Source organism: Sphaeramia orbicularis, chromosome 9, assembly GCF_902148855.1.
Source record: "Sphaeramia orbicularis chromosome 9, fSphaOr1.1, whole genome shotgun sequence".
NCBI classification, from domain to species: Eukaryota; Metazoa; Chordata; class Actinopteri; order Kurtiformes; family Apogonidae; genus Sphaeramia; species Sphaeramia orbicularis.
Window position 1 is genome coordinate 8799895 of NC_043965.1, and position 12624 is coordinate 8812518.

Consider the following 12624-nt stretch of genomic DNA (forward strand, 5'->3'; position numbering starts at 1 on the left):
ATTTAAAAGTGTCACTACATACTGAGAATTAAGAAGTTGTTTTATCTTCCTTATATTGCAGGGTGATATACATATTAGTTAGTCATATGTCATAATATAGTTTTATATTGGGATAAATATCATATTGATTATAAATATTGATGTTTTTATCTCAAATCAGCATGAACAGGACATCTTACAGCTGTAGACATGATGTGTCCCAATATTTGTGTCCATATAGTTTATAAACATCAATATTTCCTTCAATTTTAATGGGAGATTTTTCTTCCTAAGTGAGATGATGGTTAGTTGTGGTAGAAAATTATTATTTACAATCAAAGCATGAAAAATATTTTAGAAATTTAGAGGTAGAACATTTAAAATCATAGTCATGGATAAAAAAAGGGAAAAATCAGTGTTGAGTGAAATTAAGTAAAAACCTTTTCTGAGGCATTTTGAAACCAAAGATAACAATTTAAACCAAACTAACCAATGCAATGGTATTTGTCCAAATATAAATCTGCGAGAGGTCCTGGGTTCAAATCCCGGACGAGCCCCCAGTTCATGTTACGCTCCGGCTAGGGGACCTAGGGTGCAACACGAAGTTCGTGATCACTTTTCCTCACTCCCAAGCCATAGAGAAAAAAACCCTGGACACGGGTTTTACAAGTTTAACAAAAGGTGATTTATTTACAAGGTGCAACATAAGGTTATTGAAAACTAGACAGAAAGCAACTGAAACTTGAGGGCTCTGGCCAAAACAACAAACAAAACTGCACTAATGAGAAATTAGGCTGACCTGCAAAATAAAAGAAACCAAAATACAAGGTCTAACCTTCCTACCAAAAACAGGAGAAAACGAGATAAAACAAACAGGGCAGCCGACCCCTACTTCTGAACAGGACTTGTGGCGGAATGGAGGCAAGGTTGGGAGTGGAGGAAGAGCGACACAGGTCCGGCCCAGCTCCGCGGTCTTTAAAGGTCCGCCTCCCGTTGCTGCTCCAATCACGGGGGAGCATCTGGCTCTGCACCTGTAACATATCATCCACTCACACGCACAAAAAAGGACACACCCACGGAGTGACACTACGACCCACCTATGGGTCGTAACAATCTATATTATGACATTTGTCATTATTGTTTTGTATCCCAGACCCCTGTTAGAAAAGACACACTTGAATTAAATTTCTCCCAATACTTTTGTCCATAGGGTGTATGACTTAGGCAATTATGCTGTGAGGCTTTTGATTTGTGGTTATGTGACTCTACTACAATGGTTACCTCACCTGTGTGCAACATTATCTTGATTTTTTTTTTTTTTATTATTATTATTATTCCGATGCCCATGTTAGCTGATAACAGCAGCCACTCAGGCTAACCATAACCTAACAGTACAACAAGGTATCCATCACTCAGGTGAAAATATGGGTCTTTCAACACTTCTGCTGTCTTTGCATCCTCTCTCATACATTTTTCACCAATATGTTTTTACTCTCACCTTCTTCAGAAAACTGTCGACTGCATGACGACCATGTCGGTTCCCTCCACCCTGGTCAAATGTCTGTACCTGTTCTTCGACTTACCCCACATGGCTGAAGCTCCAATAGGGTCCACTTCACAGCCGCCCCCACCACCGCTATCCACAGCCACCCAGGAGAAGACCCCGGGCCAGGGCCAACCCCAGCCTGAGCTGCCTCTGGCCGACCGCAGGGCATTGCTCCAGAAAGTCTTTGTCCAGGTAAACTGGACAAACACAAACTGAACTAAGGGCTGAATACAGAGAACATGCATTAGTGTTTACTACTTTAAAAAGGCTATTCCAGTATAAATCAAATGATCAAATGTGCATTGATTTAAGTTTGTTAATCCATATTTCTCCTCCCTATGTACAGCGGGGGGGGGGGGGGGGGGGGGGGTTCTCTAGCTTCCTTTCGTTTTTCCTCTCCACTAGTGCTGTGTACTGTACATGAAAGCATTACTTGCTGTATTTTACGCATGTGCACCAGCAATAACCACTGCATAAAGTCGTCAGGGTGTCTCTCCTGTTGTCTGTCCATCTGATTCATGTGAACATAATATTTCAGAAATTCCATTGACACCTTGATGAAATTTCCTCAGATACTGCAAAATGTTCGTTTGGACATGAGGGCATGAATTGGTCAAAGATTGAGACAAATGGAAATGACAACTTCCATTTCACTAAAACATGCACTAAACAACTTCTAGACTTCTTCTCTGATTTGTAGAATCTGGACTAACATGGATGTAAAATGACCCTTGACTTGTTTGTGGAGGGATATGACTAAACGACACACATTCTAGTTTTCAGTTCATCTCAACTTTTATTTTTATCTTCTTTATTCTACAGATCCTGGTGAAACTCTGCAACTTTGTGTCTCCGGCGGAGGAACTCGCCCAAAAAGACGACCTTCAGCTTCTGTTCAGTGCCATCACTTCCTGGTGCCCCCCCCACAACCTGCCGTGGAGGAGGAGCGCTGGGGAAGTCCTCACCACCATCTCCAGACATGGCCTCAGTGTCAACGTGGTCAAATATATACATGGTATGTGCACTTCTACTGTATAGACAGGACATGTGTGGATGTGTGTGGGTTTAGTATTTATTGGTGTCAGTGTTCTTTGACAGTGGTGGTATCAGTTGTAAGTAAGTAAGTAAATTTTATTTATGGAGCACCTTTCACAGACAAAGTCACAAAGTGCTTTACAGTGCAATATACAAATAAACAGTACAAATAAAATACAATTAAAATACCAGTAAAACACAATAAAAAACAATTAAAATATGATAAATACAAAAAGTGCAATCAGTTAGTAGCAGCCCTAAGTCAGTTGGGAAATTAAAAAGCCTGCTTGAACAGGAGTGTTTTGAGGTGTTTTTTAAAACTCTCTACAGAGTCCATGGACCGTAAGTGTAGAGGCAGGTCATTCCAAAGACACGGTGCGACAGCTTTAAAAGACCTGTCACCCCGTGTGCTAAAACAGGTGTGAGGAACCATCAGCAGGTGCTGCCCTGAAGATCTCAGGCTTCTAAAACTGTGTAATATCAATTATAAGACCCAAGACACACTGAAGACCACTTATGAATTGCTTACCAGCTGTAATTCCTTCGAAGCACGGGCAGACACATGGCTTTCTTACAGCAGGTTTATTTAAAGTTTATTCTCCAAATGCACCGTGAAAACTAAATATATAGATATGGCAAAATATGATAAACACACACTATAAGCAAATGTAAAATGATGACATGCACAATATGTAAGTAAAAATACTTTATACAAACATAAAACAGAAAAACCACATAAATTACCAAGCTGGCTGCATGCAATATAAAAAGGAATTAAAAGTTGTTCACATCTTCCATCAGTACCGAGTCCATGGTAGCTGCTGCTGCAACGCTATTAGGTGGTGATCTGGCCATAAAGTGGCATAATCAGGTTCAGGATCAGAATCGAAATATAAATTCCAAAGGATTTTATTGTGTTATTTCCTCAGCTCACAACATGTTACACAAATATTGGAATAACTGAAACTTTTTGACACTGCTAACATATTTTGAAGAAACGATATAAACAAAAAATACACAAAATGTAGCTAGATTAAAATATTTTAAAACCTCTATGTTTGTGTTTTATATTTTGTTGACTTGTGTACTTACATTATATCAAGTGTTTCCAACAATGTTCAAAATCTGAAATGTATTTACTGCACCAGTCTGTTGTGGTGTCATAACCCCTTTACTAAGTTAATATTTAATGTGTAACTGCACATCCCTAGACAAGATCTGAATAAGACAAGATCTATGTCCCATAAATTAATACGTAAGGCTTTAATTTTGAAAGGGGAAAAAGGTGATATAGATAGTGCTGTTTTAATTATGTGAAATGTTCTTCTGAAAAGAGAGTTATGTGTTAAATGGAGATCACCCACAATGGAAGATCATCTGATTTCCCCAGCCTTTCATTGACTGATTAGCTCTACAAATGTAAAAACAAAAAAAGAAAAAAAAAAAAATCTTAAAATAACACAGACATTTTACATGTGGCTTCACATGTGGTGTCATACAGTGAAATAGTGCTGAGTCCTACTGAAGTGGAAAGGCAAGAACCCAAATCTAAGTTTTATGTAGGTTTTACATAAAAAGGAATTGTAGAATAGAAGAGATGTGCCAGATTTCTGGGGTAGGAACAGAATATCATCAGCATATAGTGACATTATCAAATAAACGTTTTCCTTTCGATTTAGGTGTGCTGTTTAAGTTCTCTGTTCAATATTTACCCATGACTCCTTTGTTATTTCTGACTTTTTCGTCTCCAGAGAAGGAATGCCTTGCCACTTGTGTTCAGAACATGCAGCAGTCTGATGACCTGTCACCGTTGGAGATCGTGGAGATGTTTGCTGGCCTCTCATGCTTCCTCAAAGACTCCAGTGATGTGTCCCAGACGCTGCTGGATGATTTCAGAATGTGCCAGGGCTACGCCTTCCTCTCTGACCTCATGCTCAGGTACCTTGACAGGTGTTCAACTTTTATAGCTCATATGGTCTGCAGCTGAAGTACGGTTACTTACACAGGGTTCCCATGGGGTCTTAAAAAGTTTTGAATTTACAAATCAGCATTTAATACCTTAAAAAGTATTTAAAATGAATTATATATGATATGGTATGTCTTAAGTTATGTTGCCATGAACTTGTTGGCTGTACTGTGTTTGAATGTGTCTGGGAAATGTCCAAGCTGCAAAGAAAGTAGACTAAAGTTAGTCGACTCAGATCCCGTTCCAACCCTACGATTTGTATTGAAATTAGGAACCGATTATCGCGAACTTTGCAGCCCCCACTGAGAAGTGACTTGGAATGTTGGGAATTTAGGTGTTGGAGTAAATAAATACATTTCTCAAATTCTGGGAGTCATGAATTTTTGCCAGTATGGCTGTGAAATGGGCTTTAAATTCTGGTCTAAGTAGTCTTAAAAAAATCTTTAAAAGTCTTAAATTTAACCTGTAGGAACCCTGCTTACAGAAACCTCTTTGTCTGTACAGACTGGAACAAGCCAAGGAAGATGAACCGAGGGATGCACTGAAGGACCTGGTCAATCTGGTCACATGTCTGACAACGTACGGAGTGATGGAGCTGAAACCGGCCGGTTTGACAACTGGAGCCCCTTTCCTGCTACCAGGCTTTGTACTCCCACAACCTTCTGGAAAAGGTGCACTTTTTTAAAAATTTCTCTACCTAGACCAATGTTTTATAAAAAAAAATAAATTGTTTACTCATCATTCCCCTGGATTGGTTGATGCTGGGGCAGACTTCAAATCTCCTAATGTGATACAATCACAATACTTAGCTGCTGATTCAGTATCTATTGTCATGGGGAGAACATGCTCACCCGACATATTTGATAAACAAGCTATATTATTTAAGTAAGAATGGATTTAAGTAAGTTGATGCAAGTTTTAAAGCCTAAAATGCTGCACTTCTGCCATTCATGTTTCCCCCAAAATAAAGTAAAAGAAGATATGTGGCCCCTGAAAACATCACACAGCACAAATAACACCATTAAAATTAACTTTTTTTTTTTTTTTTTTTTGCAATATTTTGCTTTTCATTTTGCATTTTTTCAGTGTAAATCGTGTATTTTCCTATATTTAATTTACTAATTCAAAGGTTATTAGATCAAAACAGAAAAAAATAGGAAAAAAGGACTTTTTCAAGAAAATATATCATTAACTGAACATAAACCAAGTGTCTCCATCCACTGTCATTTATGAAACTTCATGGGTTTTACTGGTGAATCAATGTTGTAGAAGATGACTGTTTTTCCATGTTCACTACGGAGCCTCTGAACGTCCAAATGGGTCATATCTGATGACCATGAAAAGACGACAAACTGCATTTTACACCAGTTATTTACATATATTGATAGGATTAGTGAATCATCACGTATTTAACATTTTACATCAATAGATGATTCACCTGATGATGATTCACCTGCTCATGGCACCCGTTCCCAGTTTAATTCAATATGCCAAAGACAACTGGCTTCAGTTCAACAACCCTGTAAACTGTGAACCTGGTTTTCCCTGACGTGGTGAAATTTGTCCACAGCCACGGTAAAAGTTGAAAGGAAGCTGTTAAAGGAGAGGAGGGGTGTGGAAATGTATGAGACGCCAACTCTTTTCTCCCCTAATAGACATTTTTTTATTTGTGATGTATCTGGAACATCTACTGTCTCCCCTCAAGGATGCGTTCTCTCTCCTCTGCTGTATATATTCTACACCAAAGATCGTCACAGCAAGTGAGCGGTTATTTGTGGAAAAGTATTTCGCATGTACCGCCGTTTTTGTATCTCTGTGTCAGATCTTAATCCCTGAAATGACTTTGATGCTCGACTGAACTCAGTCAGCTTAACCTGTTGACAGAAACCATGGCAACTCTGTCACCTATCACCCTGCCGGAGACAAATACCCCAAGTGTCCTGAATACAAATGAGTTATTTCAGAGGCAAGACGCATTTTCACTACATTTGCTTAATTATAAAGCCTTTCCCCCGCTACTAGGCAGCATTTTATATAGCAAAAAGATCTGTTGAGCATAATCATGAACATGTTGTATTTTTCACTTTTCTGAAGGGAAACATGTTCTCCTGCAGATTATTGATTCATTCACATTTGAATTCATTAATGTTGCTTCTTTTATAGATACATACAGCGCATGTGTTTTTTCTTTTACTGACCATGGCTACACTAACAGACTAAAAATACGCAAAGTGTTCTAATTTGAGAATAAATTACAATGAATGTGTTATAATAAATTTGTTTCGATAATTTTGTGACATAAAGAAACAAACAGATGGATATAGAAACAGGTCAATTTTATTTTTCCCCAATGGGAGATCTGCTTAAGAATGTGACACAAAGCCACATTAAAAATAAAATGAAAGTAATCAAGAATCAGTCATCAGGAGTGTATTGTGGGTTCTTTCAGATACATGCAGCTCTTACCATCGGCTTATGCCATAATTGAATATATGTTATTATATAAATAAGCTATTATATCCTTTGGAATATATCTCACTTGTTTTCAGTGACTTTCTGGTGCATAATCTTGATAGGTACAAGAACAGGAACCAATTTCAGATTTTATGTTATTGTTTGGTTTTATTCAGTTATCAGATGTATTTTCAATGAAATAGAAATCTGACAAATACTCTGACAAACATTTCCAAACACAGAAATTGTCAGTTTTGTGTTACTTTGCACTCTGGTACTAAGATATCTGAACCCTGTCACCACACACACACACACACACACACGCACACGCACACGCACATGCACACGCACACGCACACACACACACACACACACACACGTACCCATCTAATGACAGCTCCAGCTGTGTGCTAAGTCATTACCAGAAGCCTTCATGGTGTGCGGGGCTGCTTACATGCTTAATTAGCCAGACACATTCAGTTAATCACTGTGTGTTTTTATGTGTGAGACAACACATTTCAGTTTGAGTTCTTAGTTCTGTGTGTGTGTGTGAGATCTGTTTGTGTATTTGTTTTTTTGTAGTCTGTATTGTCGTTGTTAACGGTATTTAGCATTTATACATGTAAATTCTACATTTAAAATATGCCGTCTCCCACACCCTAAACATTCTCCTGACTTGTCAAATGCAGAACGTTTGGTCAGTTTTTACACTGCTCGCACAATTTTTAGAAATAATTATATAGGGTGTCCTGATTGTATAACACAGTTTCAGGTCATTTATGAACCCCTCTTCCAATAGATTCCCGGGAATTCCTTTAATATCTAGAACTTATTTACCTGGATAGAAAAACAACAACCTGGTAATCTGTTCGTTTTATGTTTCCACTGCACCTCAAAGTTCCTGAAAATGTCGTCAAATCAGGCTCTGTCATTTTCAGGCGACGATTCAAAGTACTGAGTTGAATTTCTGTTGAGTGTATTTAGCAAATACGTTCAACAAGGTCCAGGTTGTTTTGCACTTTCTGGCTCTTAGAATAGAATAGAATAGAAGAGAATAGAAGAGAAGAGAATAGCCTTTATTGTCACTGTGTGTACAATGAAATAAGGAGTGTTACTCCAGTCAGTGCAATAATATTATCATTAACACCAGTTCTTCAGAAAATAAGAATAGAATATAAAATTACAAAAACTTAAAATAAGATAAGAAAATATAATATACATTTTACAATTTTATAAAGTTACATAAGAATAGAGCTAAGTAGAATAAAAGTAAAACAAGACAAAATATGAATAGACACAGATTTACAGCATAAACAGTGTGTATTGCCTATCAAAACGGTATATATATCTATGTAAACAGTACGTATTACTTAGGAACCAAGTCTGTATAAACAGTGCATTTATATTTTGAAAAATATTCAATAAATTTTGCATTGGTATTGCAGATCAAAAGATTATTGCACAATTTATTGCACATAATTCACATTTGTCAGATTAAAATTTTGATGTTGTAAATACAGAATGGTTCTTAATGTTCTGTTCTTGCCTGGTAAAAGGCAAACAAAAGTAATGACATTATTGGATGCAACAAGGTACTGTGTCTTTATATTAGATCAGGGGTGTCAAACTCATTTTAGTTCAGGGGCCACATTAAGCCAAATTTGATCTGAAGCAGGCCAGACCAGTAAAATAATAATGTAATAATATATAAATAATGTCAACTCCAAACTTTACCTCTATATTTTAGAGCGAAAAAAGTAAAATTATGCGATGAAAATGTTTACATCTACCAACTATCCTTTAAAACAATGTGAATAACATGAACAAACTGAGGTTTCTTAATAAAACTAAGTACAACTTAACAATATTATGTCTCAGTTTATCATTTACACATGTAAATTACAACTTACAGATCACAGTGGATCTACAAATACACAAAACATTTAATAACAGGTAGAATACTGGTAAACTTGCACTTCAGACATTTCAAAATATTCATTTTTCTTCAGGTTACTTGCGTTTTTGTGCTATGATAGTTTATTTTAGTGTAAATACAGTAAAATGACATGAAAATGTTTACATTTACAAAGAGAAAAATTTGGAGTTGTGAGTATTTATAGGTTACTGTGATAGTATTTTACTGATCCGATCCACTTGAGATTAAATTGGTCTGTATGTAGAAGCTGAACTAAGATGATTAATATCTTCTGTGTAATTTTTGTATTTCACAAATTCATCCCAGAGGCCAGATTGTACCATTTGACGGGCCGGATTTGGCCCTCAGGCTGCATGTTTGAGACCTCTGTATTAGATGCAGTTGTAATATCTTTGCTGCCTCGCAGAATAAGAGTAGTCATCGGTGGTTGTGTCCCTTTACATTTATATTTACATTGTATTTTTCATGTCTTGTCTTCCAGGCCACACAGTTCGTAATATCCAAGCCTTTTCAGTGCTCCAGAATGCCTTCCTTCGGGCAAAAACAAGCCGTTTGGCGTGCATGCTCCTGGACGCCATAGGAAACATCTACGCAGCAGAGCCGGCCAACTACTTTATCCTGGAGTCCCAACACACCTTGTCGCAGTTTGCCGAGCGAGTGGCCAAGCTCCCCGAAGCCCAGGCCAAGTACTTTGAGCTGCTGGAGTTCGTCGTCTTCAGCCTCAACTATGTGCCGTGCAAAGAGCTGTTCAGCGTCAGCGTGCTGCTTAAATCGAGCACGTCACATGCCTGCAGCATCACGGCTGTCCGCACGCTGCTGAAGCTGGCCCGTCATGACCCGGTGTTCAGTGACGTGCTGCGGGAGGTGGGTCTGCTGGAGGTACTGGTCAATCTGCTGCACAAGTACGCTGCCCTTCTCAAAGACCCAGCCTCACAACAGCAACCACACAACAACGACCAAGGTGAGCAGACCAGGTCATTATGTATACGTGTTATAGAGATAGTTTGAACTACGCTGCAGAGATCTGTTATATTTGTAATCAGTTAGTCTATTAATTATTTTCTTCGATTTGATTTCATTAAATGATTATTTGAATAGCTGTAAAAATGTGAAACAGACATGTCTGAAAACATCTTGTCCTTTGTAACAGAACCAGCTGAAACAACCACAGGAAGTATAAAAGTCAAAGGATGAATAAAAAAATATCTATATAGAAATAAAAACAGCAGTAACAACAGTATAAAAGTATATATGTAAAAATATCTATAGATATAAACAACAAACAAGTCCAGTGACATCTACAAACAATATGTGCACTGCAGTCTTCAACACATTTGGATCCAACATACTAACACCTTAAAATGGAACTAACATACAACTGAAAAAAAAAAAAAAAAAGACAAATATTTTTAATGTTTGTGTGAACGCTTAAAAGTTTAAAGTTGTAAGTGATGGTTCCACAGTAGAAAAGTGAACATCTCAACATGCTCACATGTGCATCTATTCAGTGTTTGTGAATGAGAAACGGCGTATGTTCCATCAATTCTTGAATCAACAATTACAGCAAAACATGAATGAAAGTAATGCAATAACATTCAATTTTTCTTGAGGTAAAGTTAACGACGTAACTTGCGATCATTACATATGTTCGTAGTGTTCATTATGCTAACATATTAGCGTTAACTTAAACATTATTACCTTGTGTGGGCTCTGCTCTTAGGTTTAATGCAGACCAGGTGTTTCCGCTGTAATTACTGCATCACTGAAGTCGTTTTCTCGTGGAAAAAAAAAACGAGCTTTGAACACAGTGGATGTGTTAAACTATATTTTTATCGTTTTAAAGTGTTCCCACACTTTAGACGTTTTCTACCTTTTTGTCCTCGTTTCTTCTGAGCTACACTTAATGTTGTTTGTGTTGATCCTGGCGTCATGTGCGTCACAAAAAATGTCCGTATGAAACACAACAGTGGAACCAATGTTTAGAGGCAGTGAAATTAAGGAAATAAAGCTTCAATTCTGGAAAATTGTAATCAATTTTTTTAATCATTTCAAGTCAATTAATCAGTTTATTGTTTCAGCTTTAGCTTAAACTTTTCCAGGACTGTATCATGCATTATATTGGTTCTTACTTTTTTTAAGTAGGCGACCTGACTCATATTCCCTTGCAGTGCTGGGTAGTGCAAACAGCAGTGTTTTCTGACAGTATTCAGCCTTTAAAGAGTATTGTATGTTTAGGATGAAAACCGTTGATTCAGGTGTTTCTAAGGTAATTGCTCTCGCTGTCTATATCCAGCTGACTCTAAAAACAACACAGTAGCAGAGGAACAGAAGCAGTTGGCCTGGCTGGTGATGGAGACACTGACGGTGCTCCTCCAGGGATCCAACACCACCAACACTAATGCAGGTAAACACACACACACACACACACACACACACGTATGCCCAAACTGTACACTGTTTATAAAATGAGGCTGTCTTGCTGCTGACGTCACCCTCTGGTTTACAGACTATTGTTTTAGCAGTCTGAAGTTTGGCCCTTGTCATGTTTTTTTCCGCACTGCTAGAGTTTCCTGACAGGCTGACACTGGGGAAGAGCAAGGAGGGAAACTTTTGTTAACTAGGAGCCAGGGCTGCACGATCAAAATCAGATTTTTAAATTAGGACGATTTTTAAAAAAGGAGAATCGTCAAATCAATTTCATCTCTCGTGTCTCCGGGCCACACCTCCAGGTTACCGTAGGCTCCTTCTCCTATCTGTGAGAGTGATCTTTCACAGAAGTCTGTGTAATGACCACGGACCTTAAATCTGTGATGGTTCCGCTGTAGTGATACCAATGTAAGCCGTGGTCCACATACTGATCCCCCAATTCAAATACAACTGCATGGGGATCACTCATCTTATGTTGTCCACACATGGATCCGTACCATACCGTCTTCCTCCGATCCGGGTTCTGGCAAAATAAGATTTTTATTGTGCAGGGAAACCTGTTCTTTACTGTACACATGACAATAAAACACTTTTAATCTTAATTTTATTGTTGAACAACTCCAGTGCTCTCGGTCAGTCCACAATGTTAACTACCAACCTGAATATTTTATAAATTGGAGTTTTGGCTTTCTCAGGAGAATATCTGTGTGCACACGATTATTGGACAATTATTAGTGTGCAGAAATGGGACTTCCAGTGACTCAACATTCTTTATTTTCATTCAGTATTGGTACGGTGAACAAAATTGCAATCCACAGGATCGGTAGTGTATGAACATACACACAAACACACACATTTAAAAATAGAGAAAATGAAAAACAGAGCACCCACACGTTTAAAATAGAAAATAGAAAACAACACCCCAAAGTGCAGATAATAATAATTAATAAATCAACATAGAAGAGGAGGAGAAATGACTAAATGTAAACAGATTATTGGATGTCTACCCAAGGCAAATTCAGCATTTGGAAACCACTCCAGACTTCTTATCTGCTTAATTTGGCGATGAATAAGCATAAACAGGCCACATCTGGGCCTGAAGCTGCTCATCATTTAGTTGTCCAGTGATGTCTGAGCGGCTGCAGAATAAGGCTAATGTTTCTGCAGTGATCAATAAGGACTCATCTTCCATCTCATGAAGTCTTGCTCATGCCGAGTCCCTTCCTGTGTTGTTTGTGTGTGGGTGTGTCGGTCAGCAGTGGAAATGTGATGAGTCACACA

At 38.0% G+C, this 12624-nt stretch overlaps 1 protein-coding gene across 5 annotated transcripts in view; it reads left to right on the plus strand.

Annotated features, from left to right (window-relative positions):
• Nucleotides 1-12624, plus strand: part of wdfy3 (WD repeat and FYVE domain containing 3) — a 130855-nt gene that overhangs the window by 32595 nt on the left and 85636 nt on the right. For all 5 annotated transcript variants that reach the window (XM_030143076.1, XM_030143078.1, XM_030143077.1 and 2 more), the window contains exons 5-10: nucleotides 1487-1717; nucleotides 2348-2540; nucleotides 4312-4498; nucleotides 5031-5197; nucleotides 9398-9877; nucleotides 11210-11320. In XM_030143076.1, the coding sequence (XP_029998936.1) occupies nucleotides 1487-1717; nucleotides 2348-2540; nucleotides 4312-4498; nucleotides 5031-5197; nucleotides 9398-9877; nucleotides 11210-11320 (1369 nt within the window). The remainder of the gene's footprint in view (nucleotides 1-1486; nucleotides 1718-2347; nucleotides 2541-4311; nucleotides 4499-5030; nucleotides 5198-9397; nucleotides 9878-11209; nucleotides 11321-12624) is intronic.